This window comes from Neomonachus schauinslandi, chromosome 15 (assembly GCF_002201575.2).
Source record: "Neomonachus schauinslandi chromosome 15, ASM220157v2, whole genome shotgun sequence".
Classification (NCBI taxonomy): domain Eukaryota; kingdom Metazoa; phylum Chordata; class Mammalia; order Carnivora; family Phocidae; genus Neomonachus; species Neomonachus schauinslandi.
The window spans coordinates 22,749,926-22,773,233 of record NC_058417.1 but is presented as its reverse complement, the minus strand read 5'-3'; the positions used below and the strand labels follow the sequence as shown (position 1 = coordinate 22,773,233).

Sequence of the window (23,308 nt, the reverse complement as noted above, 5' to 3'; positions counted from 1 at the left end):
CTCCTCCAACAGGCAAAGCGGACACTCCTGCCGCCTCGCTTCTTCCAGCCTCACAGTCACCAACCCAACACGGAAACAGTTAACACGATTTCAGTGTTGAACACTGAGGTTTTCACTTTGGGGGTCAATGAGCACAAAACTTAAACCCAGATTTGAAATCTCTGTATCAGATTAGGACAAATATTACTGACAATAACATAACAGTAGAAGCCTGCAAACTGCGTTTAGAACCAGAAAATTTAATGTTTGCTTTCTGCATTACAGATACCATTGTCCGCCTTTATTAGGGCAGACAGGCAGAAGTTGTCTTTCGCCACATAGCCCTATGAGATTTGAGATTATTTTACCTCTTTATTCTCAGAGATACCAGATGATTTCACACAGTACACAAAAGGTGAGAATATTTTTGGCAAAAATATCAAGATATTGGTCAGCCCTGAATGTCTTGAAAAAACTCACATCCTCAAAACTGAAAGTCAAATTTAAAAAATACAAAGAACAGGGGCGCCCGGCTGGCTCAGTTGGTAGAGCATGTAACTCTTGATCTCAGGGTTGTGAGTTCTAGCCCCACCTTGGGCACAGAGATTACTTTAAAAAAACCCAAAAGGCAAAAAATAAAACAAAACCAACCAAACAAAAGAACATCAAAAGAGGCTCTATTTATTTACAGCTTTAATAGTCAGTTTCTAAGGCACTTCCAAAGTTGCTGCTTGACATTAATCAGGAAGACAATTCTGACAAATGTAAAAACACACACACACACACACAAACTCCCAAACAAAAAACCCCAACTACTTTAAGAGTATAAATATGCATAGAAAACAGCTCCCTACTTTGGTCAAAGCAGCAGCTATAGGCATGTCCCTGACTTTCAAGCTCCCTATAGAGGCAATCCTCCTCCACAGTCTCTCCACTGTCATTGTTGAGGAAAATTCTTGTGGGAGAGTAAGTGGGTTCAGAAGAGGAGGAGGAGAGGAAGCTAAAAAGAATAAGAACAGCCTTTGGGAGTTAACTCTCAGACTAAAGAGGGGTGGTTCCTCTCCCCCCAAAATATTTCTTCCATATCTTTGTAACAATACTTGAAGATCTACCAGTTGGGAGACTGATTTTTTTTTTTTTTTTTTTGGTTCATGACTGATAAGGAAATGTTGCCTTCCTCTACAAAAACCCCATCTGCCAAGGCTAGCATGGGGGGGGGCGGGGGGGAGTAGTCATGAACTGATCAGGGCTGGACTCTTGAGTTTCTGCTGCTCTTTGGAGGGGGGGGGGGGGGGGGGTGTTGATGAGGAAAAATCAATCTCTCCCTCTCTCTCCCTTTATATCATACTACCCCCAGCCCAACCCTGGCCTGCCAAGCCATGCCAACCTTTAACAAAGGATCAGGTTTAGACTTAAACTCATCCTTGCTTTCCAACTAGTACAGCTAAGACAAGCTAGAATGAATTAAAAAAAAAAAAAAAGAAAAAGGATTTTGCTAATTCCTGAAGAAAGTAAAAAAGGGAAACATACATAAAGAACAAAGCAGCTAAATAATTTGACTTATAAAATAAAGCTAGGACTCTGGGTCTCATTTTGTATGACTCCTAAGGGAAAAGAGACCTTACTAGGGTTTTAACTTTTGAACTGCTGGTCTATTTATGCGACACATCTTTAATACCAACCACTCAGGAATGTCACCCAACTAGACCCATCAAGGAAAGAAGAATCACCTCTCATGGCTAAGTAAGCCAAGGACTTAACACATCCACTTCTGGTTTACAGTCTGGAACACTTTCCCACCAGAGACAATTTATCTTTCCAAATAAGATGTAGTTACTTGGAATGATGGGGCCTCATCCTTATAGGATAAACGTTTAAATACTATAAGGACTGGGTGGGGGGTGGGAATAATTTATTAACCTCTTAAGAGGCTAAGGGACCATTGGTCCTCCTGCCATTAGTACTGGCTCAACCAGATTTCCTTCCTCCTCAATACTGGAGACAGATCAATATTGTAATGGGTGTTTAGGGTGATGGAGAGAAGGGAAGGGGCCCAAGGGATTCTGAAGTCTGCAGCACCATTTAGGTGAATGGATTAGGTCTGTGTCAGATGCTGTGAGGGAAAATTTGGATTGTTCTGTGGGCAGAAGGAACCCAGTCACCAGATGGATGGAAAACAGGAAAGAGGGCAAGGAAGTATAAACAAATTTACCATTTATAAATATAAGGAAAGAAGGGAGCTGGGTGTGGCTATAAAAAGGCACCGTGAGTCAGGGCACCTGGGTGGCTCAGTGGGTTAAGCATCCAACTCCTGATTTTGGCTCAGGTCATGACCTCAAGGTCATGAGATCAAGCCCCACGCTGGGCTCTATGTTCAGCGGGGAATCTGCTTAAGATTCTCTCCCTCCCCCTCCCCCTCCTCTTGCTCTCTCAAATAAATAAATCTTAAAAAAAAAAAGGCACCATGAGGACAAATTCCCACTGGATTATTTCTTACAACTGCACATAAACCTATAATTATCTCAAAATTAAAATTAAAAAAATATATAGGGGGCCCTTTCCTTTTGCAGCCCTTACTGAAGCACCAGCAGCCAAATGAAGTTCAATCCCTTTGTGACTTCTGACCAGAGCAGGAACCATAAAAGGCATTTCAATGCACCCTCCCACATTTGCAGGAAGATTATGTCTTCCCCGCTTTCCAAAGAGCTGAGACAGAAGTACAATGTGCGATCCATGCCCATCCGAAAGCATGATGAAGTACAGGTTGTGTGAGGACACTTTACAGAGGTCAGCAAATTGGCAAAGTCGTCCAGGTTTACAGGAAGAAATACGTCATCTACACTGAACGAGCACAGCGAGAGAAGGCGGATGGACGACTGTCCATGTGGGCACTCACCCTGGCAAGGTGGTTAGCACTAGGCTCTAAGTATACAAAGACCGCAAAAAGATCCTCGAACAGAAAGCCAAATCTCACCAAGTAGGAAAGGAAAAGGGCAAATATAAAGAAGAAACAACTGAGGACCAGGAGTGAAGTAATCTTATATACGACTTTAAATAAAAACTGTTAAAATGAAAAAAAATATTTATGTAGGTGAAGAAATGTCCTTTAACAGGTGAATGGGTAAGCTATGGTATATCCATATGGGGGACCACTACTTGGTCATAAAGAAGAACTACAGATACACACTAACAACCTGGATGAACGTCAAGGGTATGGTGCTAAATGGGAAAAATAAATCTCAAAAAAGGTTTCACACTGTAAGAATTTAAATTTATATAACACTCAAAATGACAAAATTATAGTAATGGAGAAAACATCAGTGGTTGCCAGGGCTTAGGGCTGGGTGAGAGTCTATAAAGGGAAAGCAAGAACAGAATTTGTCCATGGTGATGGAATGGTTCTATGTCCTGACGGTGGTGGTGGTTATACAAGTCTACACACACGTGATAAGACTGCACAGTGCTGCACACTCCCAGACCACCACCATCAACAACAAAATATAGTAATGTACGACTTGGAAAAATCTGAGTAAGGTCTATAGTTTAGCTAATAGTGTTGTACCAACATCAATCCTCTGTTTGAAAATGTAGTATGGGGGCGCCTGGCTGGCTCAGTTGGTAGAGCATGAAACGCTTGATCTCCAGGTCATGAGTTCAACCCCATGTTGGGCATGGAGCCTACTTAAAAAAAGAAAAAGAAAAAAGAAAATGTACTATGGGTGTGTAAGATGTTATCAATGGGGAAAACTGGGTGAAGGATACATGGGAACTTGGAACTATTTTAAAATTTTTTTGTGGGTCTCAAATTATTTCAAAATAAAAAGTTAAGAAATTTTAAATTATGTTTAAGACGGTGACATTAAGAGGTCCTTCTCAAAATTCTCGCTATCCTTACAATGAATATGGTAGGAAGGGTCAAGAGATAACCTGAATTCTAAGCACAACACACCTACCAACAAATTACATGATCTTGGAAAAAGTTGCTAATCATTCTTTTTTTTTTTTTTTTTTTTAAAGAGATGGGGAGAGAGGATGCCTAGGGGGAGAGGGAGAGAATCGTAAGTAGCCTCCACGCCCAGCACGGAGCCCAATACAGGGCTCGATCTCACAACCCTGAGATCATGACCTGAGCCAAAATCAAGTAGGACACTTGAACTAACTGAGCCACCCAGGTGCTCCAAGTCGCTAATCATTCTTAACTTTGGTTTCCTCATCTGCATACTAGGAGTAATCAGCTTCTTTAACTTAGCTGAGATGAAAGATTGTATACAATAAGATGGTGGATGATAAACAAAACAAAACACACACACACACTCTCTCTCTTTGAGCACATTTCTAAGGAAGAAAATGGGAGTTATTTTACAAGACCTTGATTTTACAGTGAAGACCAGCCCTTCCAGGAACAGCACAGAAGGGCTTTTTCCTTTCTTAGGGAACTCAAAGTAAATGATGGGGTAGTTTCTTTCCAAAAAAGACAAGACTGTTGGAGGACAAGGTGGGTGGGAGGAGTGTCTACTTCATGGAGGAAGCCTGAAGTTTCCCACTCACAGAAATCTAGCTTGATAGGACCGAGCATGCGTGCGCACGCACACACACACACACACACACTCTCTCTCTCCCAGCTGCTTCAAGGGAGGGAACTAGTGGGGAAAACATCAAGAATTCTCAGTTCTGGGTGGTACTATTCCCTTGATGAATGCTAATGAAAACAGACTTGGCTGTTAAAATAAAGGAATGTGGTCATAGGCTTTTCTCAGCTAAATGGCTAAAATGCCCCCTTAGTCTTCTGTTCAGCTTCCTCAGTTATTCAATATTGAACGGTATTCTCTTCTGTCCCTTCCTTCAAAACAGCCTAAGAAGCTTCAAAGATAACCGAAGAATAAGATATTGTCCCCAACCCAAGGGCTTTTATTTTACAACAGGCGATGACAGGCAGCATCCTATTGGGAGATCACACTTCACAACAGCAAACACATGTCCGGTGCCTGCAGTGTAGTCTTTGTTGTTCAAGGCAATCGCTCCTGCTCTAAAAATATTGCCAGGATTTTAATTTTAGTCCAGTATGGTCCTGAAGGAGTTTTTCCAAACTACAGTCCCCTTGCAGCCTTCCAAAGGTGTGCCCCAGTTTTGCCTCACCTTTCTCAGCACGGTCTTTGGGGCATACGTGCAGCTAAAAAAAAGGCTCATGTGTCTAGGACTCTGACAGCCTTAGGTCACGAACTCTTAAAAGCAGGAAAGAAGGCCTTCTTGAAATGAGCTATGGAGACAACCCTCTCTGAGAGCAGCTTGTCAGAGCACCACGTGCACAGTATTGTGAGTCACTCAGCATATACCAGGGGAAGGAGTACCGCAGCACTCCTTAGAGAAGGTCTTCCGAGGAGGTCACTGGGGACTTCTTGATTGACTGCTTGTTTTGGCTATCTGGGGTGTGAAGCGCCTCCTCCAGGTCTTTCCACCGTGCTAAGAACCCATCTCATCCACCTCGAGAAAGGACTTACCGTATAATTTGGGTTTCCTGGCTGGATACGTAGCTCAGCCAAAATCCAAATACCATTCGTGAGCTTCAGGGATTGGTACAGCATGTCCTGCCCTTCCACATTCCTCTTGGCAATAGTATAAACATTGTTGTTTTGCAATTTGCTGGAAACAGTGTCTAGGAACACAGATTCAAAATTCAACACCTTCAATTAAAGTATCAAACAAATGCACTTTTCTGACATCCTTACGAGCCAGGTTACACGTGTACACAGTCTCCTGAGAAGTGCCGTCACGCACACACGCACGCACACATTTCAGAAGGCCCTTCTCCCACAATACAATAGCACAGGGTGAGGAAGAGGCTCCGGAAGTGCCTAACAGATTCCAGGACAGAAAACAGAGCAAGGTGCAACTAAACACTAGTGAAAATATTACCTGTGGAGATTATGGCGGGTCAGCAGAGTGGGTAATCTTTTTTTTTTTTTTTTTTAAAGATTTTATTTATTTATTTGACAGAGAGAGACACAGTGAGAGAGGGAACACAAGCAGGGGAAGTGGGAGAGGGAGAAGCAGGCTTCCCGCCGAGCAGGGAGCCCGATGTGGGGCTCGATCCCAGGACCCTGGGATCATGACCTGAGCCGAAGGCAGACGCTTAATGACTGAGCCACCCAGGTGCCCCGCAGAGTGGGTAGTCTTAAACTAGGTGCTACACAGATAAAAATGCTCCGAAGAGGGCAAGGACAGCAATGGGTGTATGGGTGGTGCCACGGTGACTGCCGTGTTGGCATTCATTTCTGGAACACTGATCCCAGAGCTACAGGGATACACAGACTGATGACCAAAGGGACACACAGACTGATGACCAAATCCACATTTACTCTCTACTTCACCGTGAGCCACTCTGGACTCATGTGCCAGGATCAGAAAAGGGCACAGAGTTGCAGAAATCCTGCAAGTCAAGTTTATTAACCTGGATGCTTAAAAAAAAAAAAGATTTCTTAAGCCTGCAGGGAATATCATGCCTCCAAATAAATAAAGAAAAAGTCTCAACAAAAGACTAAGAAAGAATGAAGTTGCGCTAAGATGACTGCCACCAGGCTCTATATACCCTGAGCTGTCATAGCAGAGGCCTTTGGAGTCACCAACCCAGGGTGAGAACAGGTTGGTATTTGGGGTCCTCCCTGTGACTACCACATCAAAGAGACACGAAGGTCTGCAATGAAAGGTCATTTCTCTCTCCTTGTTCTCTCACTGCTAAGAGGAGAGATGCTGAAGCATCAGAGAAAGAAACTTGAAGAATAGAGACGATAAACACTGCTTCTTTGTTGATAAGTTTAGGATGTTCATTTCTGATGAGAATTCGAAATTACTCGTGCTGACTTCAGGAGTTCTCCACATAAAAATCCATCCTATTCTGTTGTGCTCTCTAGGAAACGGATGCCATGATGGCTGGCCTCCCTGCTCTCCTAGAGAAGCTCTCTGAGCACAGGGACCCTGGCGTTTTTCATCGCTGTGCCTCCCACGGTACCTGGGATATAAGAGGTACTTGCCATCAACCCCCGTGAAGAAGCCTCTGACCCTGGGGCTGGAGATGCCGGGCTAGATGTACTGCCATTGGCATTAGAAACCCCCACCTGCTTGGATGCTGGCTAATTTTGGAAGCAGTTCTTCCTCTCATGTCTTTTCCTCACATTCAAACCAATGAGAGCTCAGGGGAGGAGGCACAAAAGGCCAGTCACTAAACATTTGCACCACATTTAGTTGTGACTTGACTCTTTCCCTTTTCCCTCCAAGGTTTTCACCAACAACAAGCAGAGCAGCTATAGCTTAAGAACCGGCTATCTTTGAGGAGCTCAAAAGTCTATCTCTGGGTTGTTATATGCAATACGTGGAGGAGGGGGCCTCCACGTGCTTTTTAATCACCTTCTCAGGGGTCAGGCAGTTCTGCCACCTTGGTTCCCATAATGAAGGGCTCTTGCAGCTTAGACTGAGTTGCTAGGCAACACCACCAGCTGGAGTTTGGCTAATGCGTTTTGACAGGAATGTCTTGTTTTAAGACATGGGGGGCTTGTTTTTTTTTTTTTAAGATTTTTTATTTATTTATTTGACAGAGAGAGACACAGCGAGAGAGGGAACACAAGCAGAGGGAGGGGCAGAGGGAGAAGCAGGCTTCTCGCAGAACAGGGTGCCCGATGCAGGGCTCGATCCCAGGACCCTGGGATCATGACCTGAGCCGAAGGCAGACGCTTAACAACTGAGCCACCCAGGCGCCCCTATTTATTTATTTTTTTTTTAGTAATCTCTACATCCAGCGCGGGGCTCAAACTCACGACCCTGAGGACAAGAATCGCATGCTCTTCCGACTGAGCCAGCCAAGTGCCTCTTGACTGGGATACACTTCTTGACAAGATATCATAGTTTTTCCTTTTACACACCTGAACTCCTGGGAAATCAGATGTAATCTTACCACTGTTGTAAGAATCTGAGAATGAGAAGGAAATGTAAAGACACGGAGCTCTGCCCCAAAGGAGAGAATAAGAAAAGATGTCAAATAGGTTTATATTTGCTTCCAGTTGTGATTTCTTCTGGTTCATCTTCTTTCCCAAAGTTGGCTCTTTGAGTCCGGGGCCTAAACTCTGAGGAGGTGTGAATGTGGTCTTCATCTTCCTACTTTAGCTAAGGTCACACTTCTTCCAGAAGCAGTAAGAGGGAGGATGGTACTCGTATTAGAGAGTGGAAAGGGGAAATTTGCACTTGGGGCCAACCAAATCCAAAACTAGTATGACTGCCAAAAACAACACTTTTTACTGCTTGAGCAACCAAACTATATTTAAGTGCTGGCCAGCGAAGCATTTCATTTATGAAATGTCCCAAAGATAGGGAGGATTACAGCAAACCAGAGAAACAGAACTCACCCCTACCTAAGTCCCCACACCAGAAGAAAGATCCATCCCTTACTGTAGTGCCTAACTAGTGTTTAGAGACACAATATGCCACTGAGCTTTTCAGAATAAACAATTAAAAAAAACATGCTTGTAGACTGCTTGCCAGAAAATTTCCTTTCTAGAGCTACAACTAGTTCTTGTGCAGTTAAGACAGTGGTCCCAGACATATGCTAACCCCAAACGTAGCTAACATTGTAGGCTGCAAAACAGATTCATGCAGAACTCTTGACACCAAAAGAGATGACAAATGCTAGGAAGCAGGGAGGCCCATACGTTAGTGCCTTCAAGATTTAAAATTTTCTAATATTATACAACTAGTGGTACCACAAGCATCCCTACGTACATACCTTTCTATTAAGATCTGATTAATTATTAAGGCTTGGGAAGAGGGTTTCTTGTTTCTTCTCTAGAAAGAAATGCAAGAGCAAAAGAAAAGGCAGAAGGCTAGGTTGGTAAAGTCCTTAAAGCCTGTGACTTCCTATAGCCCTCAGAGTGTTAGTTCCATCTGTCAAATGTCTACTCTGGCACAGAAAAGCTATTTAAAGTGTTGGTGCTATTGTGATTAGGGCAGATCAGCTGGAAAGGATGGTATTTTTAGCTCCCAGCTAAACCCAGGGTGTTGAATCAGAAGGCACTAAACCTGGAAACATACTGTTAATAGAGCCCTCAGGACTGGAAGGAAATGTAAAGACTAGGCCACTCCAGACCTTGGGATGGATGCAGAGGAAAAGCTAGAAAGGATTAGTTGCAGGAAGTGGTCTTGCAAGATTAGCAGTGATTTCGTGTGGGAAAATGATGGCGTTGGGCTCCCAGAGAACAAAAGTGGCCGTTGTCCCTTCCACTCCATGTGCGGCGCGGCCATAAAGTGGTGTGTCACTGAGAAACCGATTTACTGGTATTTGGAGCACCCAAGGCAGTGAGGCATTGGCATGAAGCCATGGCAGAACTGATCGGAACTGAGTTTGCTCTGAGAAACTGTGCCAGGCTACAGCAGAGGACACAGCCCCACTGGGAGGAAGGCCAGACACCTCCTCTTTGGCAAGATCATAAATGTACACCAAGGTTCAATAAGGGTTCAGAACTCCAATCTGGAAGCATGGGGATCTTTTCTATTATTTTGGCAGGCCAGACTAAAACCCTCAGTCATCCAAACTTCTCTTTTCTTTTTGAAAAAGCATTTCCCTTTCATACTGGATGTCTGAAACCCAATATATATATATTTTTTAAAGGTTTTATTTATTTGACAGAGAGAGGCACAGCGAGAGAGGGAACACAAGCAGGGGGAGTGGGAGAGGAAGAAGCGGGCTTCCTGCCGAGCAGGGAGCCCGATGTGGGGCTCGATCCCAGGACCCTGGGACCATGACCTGAGCTGAAGGCAGACGCTTAACAACTGAGCCACCCAGGTGCCCCTGAAACCAAATCTTCTTTCCAATTATTCTTTGCCTTTTTTTTTTTCTCTATAGGCTAGTGTTCCCCAGATCATGCTCAAGGAACACTGGTGTTGGGGCGCCTGCCTGGCTCAGTCAGTGGAGCGAGTGACTCTTGATCTCGGGGGTGTGAGTTTGAGCTCCACGATGGGTGTAGAGATTACTTAAAAAGAAAACCTTTAAAAAAAAAAAAAGGAAGGAACATTGGTGTTTCACAAGATGTTAAAAATAAGCGTTTTGCAATTTTAAATTCCATGGTCCATAAATTCAGTTCACATTGAGTTAAACATGTTTCCTCAATGGCAGACTCCTCAGCTTTTATGTGCACTCACATGCAATGGCAACTTCTAGCAGAGGCCCATCACATGCTACATTTTTCAGCTTTAACTGACACAGAACCCCCTTTTATTCTTTGAAGGACAAGTGTTCTCAGGAGAGCAATACATGAAATGTTGCCATAGGACCAACTACCGCAAGAGTGACTACAATGAAGAGTCTCTTCCAAGCTGGGTACGGAAGTTGCCTCTCTAACAGGATCTGCTCTGGTTCTCACCAGGAGCCACTCTGGATTCTACACCTGACAGCTTCCTGAAGCACAGCTTATACCTTGGAAGGCTACCCAAGCTCCTACACTCATGAAATGAGGTTTGTGGTAACTGACTGTGAACCTCAGAGAAGGCAGATAACACTGTCATCTACCTAGAATATGGCACCAAAAGCTGCTCAATTTGAGTATGATTTTTGGGTGAAAATGCAGCAAAAATGTAGATTTTAATAAACATGCATACATAACCAGTCAGGGTGAGAAACCTAGACCAAGAATATGTTAGGAAGAAGGCAGATGTGTGGTGTTCCTAAAGAGAATCAACTTAGTGGAATGGAAATTATAATGGAAATTATAGAAGACTATCTGCTCAGACACCTCCCCAAAGGCTCAAGAGAAGCCCCGTAAGAGAAGATTTGTCTGAACACAGAGGATGAACACATCGCAGAGCCCCAAAAGACAAAAGCTGAAAAGAAAAGGTTGGAATGAGAGGACCGTGAGTTTCTCCCCCTTCTCTGTAGTCCCATGTTGCCTCTTCCTCCCAGTGAAACGCTCCAGTGACACTGGGATGGCAGCACGCCGAAAACCCCAGACGAGAGCCACCAACACACAAGACAATAGACAAAAGAAAGAGGAAGTACTGACTAAGCACCAAGGCTCATTTTCATTCAAACTCAGAAAGCCGTGCACTAGTCTCAAAAAAGAGTGACTGGGACCGAGGCAGGACAATGCGGAGCTCAGGGCCCCTCCATTCCCGAGGAAACTTCGTGAAACAAGCCCTATCACTATCAAGCGCTAGGGATTGAGAGCTACTATTTCTCCTCTTGGGTTACTGCTTTGATGTTCTAGTATAGTAATAAAATGAACTACAGAAGGGTCTGGGGCTTTGTAATGATGATTAAAGAGGTTAGTATCATCCTATGAAAGCTGACACAAGGCAAGTAAAAAAAGGCTATTTTTTTTTTTTTTTTTTTTAAGATTCTGTTTATTTGTTTGACAGAGAGAGACACAACAAGAGAGGGAACACAAGCAGGGAGAAGCAGGCTTCCCGCCGAGCAGGGAGCCCGATGCGGGGCTCGATCTCAGGACCCTGGGATCATGACCTGAGCCAAAGGCAGACGCTTAACGACTGAGCCACCCAAGCGCCCCTTAAAAAAAAAAAGGCTAATTTAATCAACTATGATGTATTTTTGTTTAGTAACAAACACAAGATTCTACCTAAGGATCTCAGAGAGTCACCTTTCTTCCAATACCACAGGTTGATACAGAAGGAGAGTCCTTTTAATTCCCGGGAAGGGGCACATCCTCAACTGGCGCTTCAGTCACCTGAGGCTCACAGGACGATGCACACATAACACGACTAACACGGGTTTGACTACTGAAGAACTGGGTGGATGGACCCATCCTAGTTTGTTTCTGAAATCTGTTAGCTTGGAAGTAATCTAGTACCTGTATCAAAGTACCTGAAGTTTTTAAAGAGAAGTTTACAAGTCAAATATCTACCATACAACCACCAGAAACAGGTAGATGTGGAAAGAAGAGTTAAGACAAAATTTTCAAATATCTAATAAGATGCACATGAAATTCAGTCATTACTCACCAGCATTTAAGTGACATTCCTTAATCTGAAACTGAAGTTCATTTTCATTGGGAATATCCTTCCATGTGGCAAGGAAGACCTGGCGCTCTGTATGGGGAAGCAGAGGGAAAGGAAGGGGGTGCACAGTCTGTCGATAGTCTGATTTCTGGTGCCTTACATAATTTCTCTTTTGGAGTTCTGGCTCTTACAATATATCCAGGAGCGGCCTGGAACTGGAGCCAATTCTTAGCTATGCAGAGGTGCTACACTCCACATCAATTAATCTCGTATTAGCAGCACTAAGATATACCGGGAGAAGTTGACATCTAGAGTTTAGTCTTGGCTCCACTGTTTTCCTATTTCATGACTTTGGGTAACTCTTGTGATCTTTCTGATCCTTAATTTCATCATATGTAATTACATCTGTCCTGCCTACCCAAAGAGCCACTGTAAGAATCAAATCAATTAAGTGCCAATACAATTAATATGTACCAGTATAAGTGAGTTTTATTAGATGGTGGTTTCATAAGTAAGGGAAGAGAGAAACGTCAACAACCACATGGGGATTATTAATGTTTATTACAAATTATTGAATTCTTATTTTGAGACAGCAAGAACTTAGTACAGGGCTGGCTAAGTGCTCAATTTGCATATATTATCTCATCCAGCTTTTACAATAACTATTTCTGCTTTGCAAACTTGCAAACGGAGACTCAGAAAAGTTAAGCACCTTGTCACAATCACACAGCGAATACACAGCCAAGGTGAGATTCAAATCCACATCTCCTTGTCACCAAACCACTTACTCTGTGCTGCAGTGACTGGATTATTCAGATAACTGGCAATGTGATATAGAGACCAACAGCAAGGCAATACCAACTGTGACTCAGGAGAATAAATATGATTAGCAAGTAGTAGACCTTTAAAACAGCCTTACCCCCCTCCCCTTTTAAAAAAAAAATCTCAAAAGAACTTGTACTTCTGGGCTATGCTCTGCCTGACATTCAGAGGAAGGGCAAAGGTATATTTGGCAGAAGGACAGGAGGATGTACTTACCCATTTTGCCATCTTCTACAAAAAGCACATTGAGTGGGATGAGGCAGCTGAAGTAAAAGACATCAATATTGTTTTTCACAGCCACCTGCCAGGAAAGTAACGAGGGAAAATTAGGACATCATAGGAAGCCAGGTAGGAGGGAAAGAGCGGTATGTGTCTAGAAATGTATCACTCTATTTCCTTCCTCTTTTAGACAGTTGCAGGACTCCCCAGATCAAGACCTACCAGCCCATACGCTGCAAAGCACATCCTTACTCATTCCACTGCTGGAGCACTCTGAGAACCTGCAACTCTACCTCTTTCCAGGAGCCCCTGGAGGGATAAACTGAAGGCACAAGTTCTGCATCCAGAATAACCCATTCAGTTATTATTTGTTTCTATGGTTATTAATAGTAGCTCCTGTTACCACTTACTAAGTACTATTAATGATATTACTTTTAGTTCTCATTAATATCCCAAAGTAGATGTCATTCCCCTCCCATTTTGCAGACGAGGAATGGAAGTTCAGAAAGATTAAGTGACATCCAGGGTCACACTGCTAGTGCACAGAAGAACCAGGATCAAATGCAAATTTGACTCTAAACCTTTATTTCTTCCTCTTTCCAAAGTAAATGGCGCCATACAGCCCCCACCCCCGCCCCAGATACAAGTTTTAAAGTTGTTTCTCTTATAAAATCTTATTTCTTAAGCCCTACAGTTGGAAAAAGCTTGCTGGGTCAACCACTGTTAAATCTGATGACTAGAAGAAGGAAAAGCCGCAAGCGAAGAAATGCATTTTCTCCTCACAATATGAGCTTCTGATTTAGGTAGGCTGCAATTCTACCACGGCCCCTTCAGTTCAGAGCATGCTGTTTGTAGTTCTAAAAAGCTACACTAAGTACTTTTATTCAGGGGTGACACTAATTGGTGTATATACTCAGAAACAGGCAGGTTTCACTGCAGCACATTACAAAAACCACAGACTGTACGAAGGGAAAGGAGGAGGAGGAGAACTGCTCTAAACCACCATTTCCCACTGGTTTCTGTCACTAATAACTCTCCCATCTATGCTCTTGGCATCACTGGAAAACATTTCTCTGGGCAAGTCCTATAATTGGTAACCATTCTTGTTTATTTTGCTCTAAGCAAATAAAGTAAAAAAGTGCTATCCCCCTGCCCCTTAGGGGCCAATGTCTACACTTCAACAGCATATCTAGTTCTTTATCAAAACTTTGGCTATGGGATCCAAATATGCTTTTTTCAAGTTCTTCCAGTTCTTTTGTGCTTATTATCAACTCATCTCCCCCAGCTTCAATAGTACCTTTATTTCCTCTTTATAACGTGCTTATGCCTACTTGACACCATCTTTCTCTTCTCTCTCTCCCAGAAGAGCCCATCAAATTACTTTCTTTGCAACCTGTGCTTTTCAATTACAAATCCCCTAGGAGTTTCTGACCTATGTCCCATAATCTGATGCCCAAAATGCTGAGACAACACGATTCTCAAAAAGCTTGAGTCTGGTAAAATATAAGCAGAGTGACTAACCCCTGGGAAGAGGTCCTCAAACATCCTTTTAGATGCACTAGAGCACCACTTGGAAAGATTTGTATCAGTTGTGGGCTGCCGGGAAAGAGGTATTCTCTAATTCATCCGGTACTCAGCAATGAGAGAAGAACTCTTACTTCAAATAAGGGCACCAAGAAGATCTTGAGGTAGTGCAAGGCTCTGTACAGGGTATTTAGAAGGGAAAACTGGGTGGTGTAGGTGAGCCTGTCTGGGTTATAGAAAGGTCTTATGTGAAATGCGAGTGATTATCATTACTATCATCTTTGAATAAAAAGCAGTCTATTTCACAATGTGCCATTCATTCAAACATTCATTAAGGTTTACTATGTCCCAAGCATTTAAGATACAATGAAGAGTATGGAAAATATCATCTTTGTCCTTCAGGAGATTATATTAGCGATTCTTTTTTTTTGTTTAAGATTTTATTTATTTATTTGAGAGAAAAAGAGCGAGTGAGAGAAGGGGCAGAGGGAGAGAGAGAAACAGACTCCCCGCTGAGCAGGGAGCCGCCACAGGGCTCTATCCCAGGACCCTGGGATCATGATGCCAAAAGCAGACACTTAACCGACTGAGCCACCCAGGCGCCTCTATACTAGTGGTTCCTAATCAAAGACATATTGAATCACCTGGAGAGATTTTCAAAACAGATGCCAGGGCTTCATCCCATGTAAATAACAATCTAAATCTGGGACCTGGTGTGTGTATTCTGGAAAAAGTCCCTAGGAAAATCAACCAGATAAGCAATTAATTTAGAACAATGTCAGCTAAGAAGTCTGAATAGGCTTGTAAATATCTTGTTCTTTTGAGGGAATCCTTCTTCTAATTGGAGCTCTTTAACAATGGAAAAGACATGAAAAACTCCTCTAGGTGAGTAGTACTAAATCATTCTGCCCTGGGACCCTTTTGACAAACAGAAGTCGTGGACCGTCTTCCTGAAAAACGTTCATGCAACATTTTAACATACAATCAGGGGTTCCAGGACATCCTGAAGACTATCCCTGGACTTCTGCTCTAGAATAATTCTGAGAAGCTGGGACACCCAAATCAGAGGCAGCAGACACAGTGGTTTGGGAACCAGACCAGACCACCTGATTTCAAAATCTGACCCCGGCACACTTACTAGCTGTGTGACTTTGGGCAAGCGGTCCTCAGCTCAGGGTCCTGTCTGCAGATGGAGACAATGCACGAGCTGCTAGGAGAAGAGTAAGTTAACATCTGCAGCAAAGCACTGAGAATGGTGCCTGGCTTACAGAAAGTAATAGAACAAGTGTTTGTGAAAGAAAAATTCCCTCGTTCACCATCTCTTTTACCTATTTATTCAGAATTTTTCATAATAAAAGATAACCATATTAGACGTAAGTGAAAACACTGAAACTCACAGCTCTGTACCTTCTTACATGTTGTTCTATCTGCTTAATATATTCTCCTGAAGCTTCAGCTGTCTGAAAAAGACCTATTTAATCTTAAGATTCAGCTCAAGCTTAAGATTTCTCAGGAAAACTCTAATCCCTCCCCACAGCACCCAGTGCATACAGTTCTAGCACAAGATAAAGTAACTGTTTACATCTGCCTCACCCACAACATAATGAGCTCTGAGTGCAGGGGCTCTCACTTCCACTGGCATCCTAGCAGCATCATAAATATTTGCTGCATGAAATTAAGGGGAAGATGTTGAGCAAATGGAACGAAACACTGGTTTCCCAACCCCTTTTCTACCTCTATTATCATCTGTATGCGTAACATAATCCCACTAACATGGCAAATTGGAACTCAACGAGGCAGGGATGACAGATAAAAGCTATTTTTATTTCAAATCACTGAGCTAAAATAACATCTCAATGCTAAGAATAACACAGGTAGTAAATCACAACCCAAATACTAGATTCTCCAAGGATATGCCAATCACTCCTTAGGAGTTTAGGCCAAAAAGAATCAAGGGAAAAACACAGTATGAAGCCAGTTCAATTCTAACCTGGACGGCAGCTCCTCTCAAATAGAACCTTAAAGAGTCAGCCTTAAAGAGTATAATATAGATTGCTTCAGAGTTTTCTTATTTTGAAATTCACCATCCTAACAGTTACAAAATAGAAAGACATAATCCAGACAAGCTGGAGAACTATTTTCCGAGAGCTTTAAAATCAATGCCTAGCTCGCCTATGGGAAATCAATCAGAACATATATACACCAACTGCCTTAGTATCTTCACCTGGATAACTAATATCTCAAAACGAACATGTCCCAAACCAATTTCTTGATCTCCCCTCCCATCCCAAAACAGAACCTCCTGCTGTCTTTCCAGACACAGTAAATAGAATACCACAAAGCCTTCTAATAGCCCCCCGCTTCTGCACCTGTCTCCTCCACCCCCTATAACACTTAGCTTCCCCAGGCTATTCTCAACACAGCAGCCAGAGGGATCTTAAAATGTGGGTCAGCTCATAAATACCTCTCTGCTCAAACCTCCAATGACTTCCCATCTCACTCAGAATAAAACCCAAAGTTACAACTGCCTATAATCTGAAGCCTATTACCTCTCTGGTGTTATGTGCTGTGACTCTCTCCCTGCTAGCTCCATGTCAGCCACGGGGGCCTGCTCTTTTCCCTTGCACATAACAGGTACTCTGCTATCTTGTGGCTTTGTGCATTTGCTGTATCTTCTGTCTGCAATTCTCTCCCTCCAGAAATCTGCATGGCTCATTCCCGGCCTCCTTTAGGGCTTTGCTTAATCAAATATTATCTTTCCACATAGGTCTTCCATGACCAACGTATTTATAAAATCACACCACCCGATCTCTAACTCCAGGGCTGCCTATCCCAGTTTCTGCTTTATTTTTCCTCCACTGCCCTCATCTGACATACTATTTTACTTATTTGCTGGTTTATCGCCTGTCCCTGTGTCACACATACCCCACTCCCCAGTAGAATATAAATGCTATGAGAGAAGGGGTTTTTGTCTCTTGTTCACTACTGTATTCTGAGTTTCTAGAACAGTGACTGATACAGAGCACTCAATAAGAATGCTAACTGTAAAATATACTACTCAAAGTACCTGAAAACCATTTAGGTTCAGACAACATAAACTTGGTCTAAAGTTTCCAAAAGGACAATACTTCCAAGTTTTTTCTAGCGTACCTCCTTAATAGAAGAGGAAAGTATGGACGTATATACTGAGGTGGAAGTAGCAGGAAGGGTCAGGATTGGGGGTATAATATGAAGTAGCCCACCATAAGAACAAAATTTCTTTGAAGTTCCATGCTATTCCATAATGCATCTATATGTTTTAATATGAAAATGTGTTTATCCCTTTACCTTTGAGTAAGACTGATGCTCCAGGGAAAACGTGCCACGTGTATTCTTCGCTTCAAGTACCTCCTAGCAACGTGTTTAAAAACTGTGGATCATGACCAAGTGATGCTTCTTAAAATTAATACAGTGGGTTGAAACTGGTGTAAAAAAATAAAATAGAGGGGCAACCGGGTGGTGCAGTCAGTTAAGCGTCGACTCCTGATTTTGGCTCAAGTCATTGTGATCTCAGGGTTGTAAGATTGAGCCCTGCGTCAGGCTCCACACTCAGTGGGGAGTCTGCTTAAGACTCTCTCTTTCAAAATAAATAAATAAATCTTTAAAAAAAATAAATAAATAAAATGGAAAGTATCATAGTGCATCTCACGAAGAGTTAAGTGATGTTTCCCAAAACTGTTTCAGCTTTATGTGTTATGTGTGTGTACTGTGTAAAATACATTTCTTCCTGTAAGTTTCCATCAAGAAAGTATAAAAGCCATAATACACACCATGTTAAGGGCAAGCAGTGAAGAAACGGATTCAATGGGCAAAGGAACAGAATGCACACCTCAGCTTCTGCTTGGAGGATGCCTAAAACAGATCACAGATGGTACCAAAGAGCAGATGACCTAATCCTCTCTTCCTCTGCTCTGTCACGTGCAACATGTGGCCATGACAATATGAACTTGCCTCTCAGGGACATCAACAGGAGGAGCAAGTAGAAATGATTATGAGGCACTTGGAAAACACAAGAGCGGGCTATAAATGCTTAATAATAATAATGATTTTTAAAAGTTACTTTCAGTGGCTGCTGGGGAAAGTGCAGCCTGTCAGCTTCAGCCTGTAACCAGCAATTAGTTTCCTTCCATAGTATAGGGAGCCTGCTACAGTAGCTGCAGCCTCTTTATGGTGCACAGCTGGAGACGAACAGGCTAAATTAATATTCTAACCTTGTCCCAGTGTAGTCAGAAGTACTATAAAAAGGTACGAGATGAACTCGGTCTGAACTCTTGTAAGTGCGGCCTCGCACCAGAGAGAACCGCAGGAGGCACTGCCACAGGAAAGACCCAGGCAAATGGCACACGGCTCACCTCTGAGAGTGTATCATCTACTCTTCCATGACGTCACTCGTGACCTTTCCAAGTCTCTGAAGAATATTTTTTTCTTTCATTCCTCCTCTCCATTTAGCTTTTGGAAAGATTATTTGCAGGCTGGTCCAAGCTAGGACCAGGCAGTGACGCCAACCATCTCCAGTTCTCTGAGGAATGATGATTCAGATGTGTTTTAAGCACCACACCACCTAGTCCACAGATCCTCGGGGAATGGCTCTGAGTGACAGGTTTTTAATGGCACACAACTGTGTGATGTATGTCATCTGAAACTCAAGCAGAAGTAACTCTTTCTGCTAGCTGCCGGAGTTATTAGCTGTAGTTCTACATTCCTGGTCAATGCCAAAAAAGTATCTACCATCTTTAGTATAAACATGGTGTTCCATTTCAAACTCCACTAACCAATAAACTGAGACTTCTCAGAAATTGAAGTTTAAAGGAGAAAAGAAACTACAGTGAAAAATATAGCAGAAATAATCAGGAGACCTGCCACAGAAAGTGTCAATTTACTTTCCTTCCGATACTAATTAAATTTTGAACTTGAACAGCATCTTTCTTTAGTTTACTTCCAAGAGGGAGATTCAAACAAGAACCCTCTAGCTATATATTCTTTCTTACTCCACCCAACAAATGAGATGGGATTACCTGGCCACTGAGCAGCCCTCAGACAGTAACAACCTGGTGCGTATCACAGATAAAAGCCATACTTGCTTACCCTCAGAAGGTTAGGACCTTCTCATTGTTAAGAGTGCGTGGACAGTGGAACTCCTTACAGGGAAAATGTGACAGGTTCCCCATCTCCTGCTAAAAGCAGTGGCGCCGTGTCTCTAATTCCCTCTTGGGCAACAACATGCACTCCAGCATTTGAAGGTTCTGTGTTCAAATAGTTCTTAGAAGGGAAAGGAAAGCTCTGAACAGACCCCAGATGAGCTCTTAAACTGTAAATCCTCTAGTAGCATATGTAATTACGGGGCTTTAGAACCGCAGTGAGATCCTAAGAGCCAAGCTCTCTTAGGAGGCCCTGTTTTGAAAGAAGGTGAAAAGAAACCAAAATAACCAGGACTCCTCCTGTGGTCCCCATCCTGTCAGGAGATCTGCTTAATCTCAATCTCAAAAAACTCCCAAAGAGTTTACACCACGAATTAGAACAGATTAGAACGCAGGCCAACTTAAATCCCCAGAACACCAAAGAGAAGATGAAGATTGTAAAGTGGTATGGATAGATGGTGGTTTAAAAGACTCTTGGATTAAACTGCCAAAATCTCGTATGGGCAGGGATAAATCAGAATGACGACTGTCCACTGGAAGACCCCCAGGCGAAGCAGCAGCAGCGGCGTTAGACCTACTGGAATCAAACTGTGTAATTCTTTTGAAACTTAAACCAGACGCTCAAGTACTGCTTTAAAAAAGAAACCCCTCTCCTTCAAAGCCATTTGGAAACAAGGTGGATAGGTCACAACGTTCACACAAGACGACCATGTGGAGGCAGAAAAAGCAGCCTACCCGTGGCAGTCACTCAAGCCACAAGCACCGCAGGTCAGGCCGAAAGCACAGCGCCAGCTTCATGACAGCTCACGCCAGAGTGGATGTCAGCCTAGAGGGGTCTCGCCCTTTTACTCCTTATCTCTGAATTTATAAACAATCACACCCATTCCTACAAAAGTAAACTCTTCTGATAGCAAGTGAAAAAATTCCGGAATCGGGAAGTGCTAGACCATTAACTTTTAAAATTTTCTTTACCGTTCTCTCCCTTTAAAGGCAAAAGTTAGACTGTTCTGAGTATTTGAAAAAATTGTTTTCTAGCGAAGAATGGAGCAAAAAATACAATGAATATCTACTGGCAAAAGACAACCTTTTTTGCTCTTCCTATTAAAATTTGTCTCCCTGTAGCTTTGTGTCTATCAGGATTATGAAAAAGGCTTCTTTCTAGTCTCACAGTAAAAAGGAAATTGTTCAGCTCTAATTCCTATAGGCATCCAAATGATTTTGGTTTTCTCTGAGGCCCTAAGACACTTATAGAGCACCCTTTAACTTCCAAATTTACTCTGAAAATATCATCCAAGATAGTCTTAGGCAATTAGGATAGCAGTTTAATAAATAGTTGCATGGTGGTAATTTGTTTTATTTAAAGTGGCACATAGACATAGGTTAGCAACAGAAAAAGTTCTCCAAATATTAGAACAGTAACATATTCTATTTTCCTAGTTATCTCCAATGTTGCAATTAGGGTCCATTAATGTGCTGTGCTCCTGCCCCTTCAAATACTGATGAACAGAGTGAAGAGGCAACAGACTCTGTTTGCTTTGCCCACTTGAGAGAAAATGAATTTGAACTTGTAGTCCCTGATCAGAGTAAAACTGGGACTGAGGGGGACCTGGCTGGCTCAGTGGGTGGAGCATGTGACTCCTGATCTCAGGGTTGTAAATTCAAGCCCCATGTTGGATGTAGAAATCACTTAAAAATATATATATATATATTTAAAGATTTTATTTATTTATCTGACAGAGAGAAACACAGCGAGAGAGGGAACACAGGCAGGGGGAGTGGGAGAGGGAGAAGCAGGCTTCCCGCTGAGCAGGGAGCCCGATGTGGGACTCGATCCCAGCACTCTGGGATCATGACCTGAGCCGAAGGCAGCCACTTAACGACTGAGCCACCCAGGTGCCCTAAAAAAAAAAAATTAAAAAAAAAAAAAAAAAAAAAAAAAAATGGGACCAGGGCCAGACCCACTCAGGTAAAAGGAAAATAAAATCTTAAAAAAAAAAAAAATTGGGACCAGGGCCAGACCCACCCAGGTAAAAGGGCATTAAATCAGAGTCAGGGGTAGGCTATAAGGCCACTGCGAAACAACAGGCAGAGACAGTGTCTGGGGATACTCTGCTTGCTAAGATGAGGAGATGGCCTTGCTGAGTTTGGTTCAAGAACCACATGCATCTGATATTCGTAAACACTTCCTTAAATGAAAACAAAAAGTTCATTCAACACCAAATATTTAAGTACTGTGTGCCAGGCATTGTTATTGTTCCGGGCACTGGGAGATAATACCAGTGCAGAAAAAACCCAGAGAGACAAAAACTGCTGCCCTTTTAGTTTGCATTCTAGTGGGAGAGGAGGTGGAGGTGATAATGAATAAGCACATTAAACAGTATTTAACATGGATAAGTGCTCTGGGGAAAAATAAGGGTAAGGGAGGGTCAAGAATACTGGGAGCAGACAGAGGAAGACTTGTTAAAAAGGTACTATTTTAGCAAAGGCCTGAAGGAGGTGAGTAAGCCATGCAGATATGCAGATTGGGAAAAGGAACATTCCAGACATGGGAAACAGCAAATTCAGCAAATTCTGAGGGTCAGCCTGGGAGCCAGTGTGGCCACAGTGGAGTAGGAAAGGTGGGCCAGATGCAATCAATGAGGAAAGGCACGGCTAGATCACAAAGGGCCCTACAGACCACTGCTGGGATTTTGGCTTTTCCAATTAGAAACAAGTATCAGTGCAAGTTCTTCCACATTGGTGGGACTCTAACAGGGCAGTGGTATAGCAAAAATTAAGCAGTCATCATAACTCTGATAGAACCATGCCTATGTGGACAGGGTTACTGGAGAGGGCAGCTGTGTGCCTCATAAGGAACCTGGGTCAACTCACTGATATGAGGAATTCTTAATCTAAGGAAACAAACTGAGGGTTGCTGGAGTCAGGGGTGGGGTGGGAGGGATGGGGTGACTGGGTGATAGACACTGGGGAGGGTATGTGCTATGGTGAGCGCTGTGAATCGTGCAAGACTGTTGAATCACAGATCTGTACCTCTGAAACAAATAATGCAATATATGTTAAGAAAAAAAAAAAAAAGAAGAAGAAGATACCAGGAGGGGAAGAATGAAGGGGGGAAATCGGAGGGGGGGATGAACCATGAGAGATGATGGACTCTGAAAAACAAACTGAGGGTTCTAGAGGGGAGGAAGGTGGGAGGATGGGTTAGCCTGGTGATGGGTATTAAAGAGGGCACGTTCTGCATGGAGCATTGGGTGTTATGCACAAACAATGAATCATGGAACACTACATCAAAAACTAATGATGTAATGTATGGTGATTAACGTAACAATAAAAAAGTGGGGGAAAAAAAAAGGAACCTGGGTCAAGGGAAAATAATGCTAAGATCCATTGCATCTGTTCCTGCTTCAAGTAGCTCCCACATTTTTAAGAAGTTTTAGATGTCAGGCAAAAGAAATCAGCAACTTTTTTTTTTTTTTTAAGATTTCTTATTTATTTATTAGAGAGAGAGAGAGAGAAAGCAAGAGTGAGCAGGCACAGGGAGAAGCAGATTCCATTCTGAGTAAGGAGCCCGATGTGGGACTTGATCCCAGGACCCT

At 42.8% G+C, this 23,308-nt stretch overlaps 1 protein-coding gene and 1 pseudogene across 2 annotated transcripts in view; one reads left to right on the top strand and one right to left on the bottom strand.

Annotated features, from left to right (window-relative positions):
* AP2B1 (adaptor related protein complex 2 subunit beta 1) overlaps window positions 1–23,308 on the bottom strand; it is a 125,073-nt gene that overhangs the window by 3,309 nt on the left and 98,456 nt on the right. For both annotated transcript variants that reach the window (XM_021704518.1, XM_021704520.2), the window contains 3 exons: window positions 13,009–13,093; window positions 11,974–12,060; window positions 5,478–5,632 (listed from right to left, as the gene is read on the bottom strand). In XM_021704518.1, coding sequence (XP_021560193.1) covers window positions 5,478–5,632; window positions 11,974–12,060; window positions 13,009–13,093 — 327 coding nt within the window. The remainder of the gene's footprint in view (window positions 1–5,477; window positions 5,633–11,973; window positions 12,061–13,008; window positions 13,094–23,308) is intronic.
* Window positions 2,575–3,010, top strand: LOC110593270 (annotated as a pseudogene).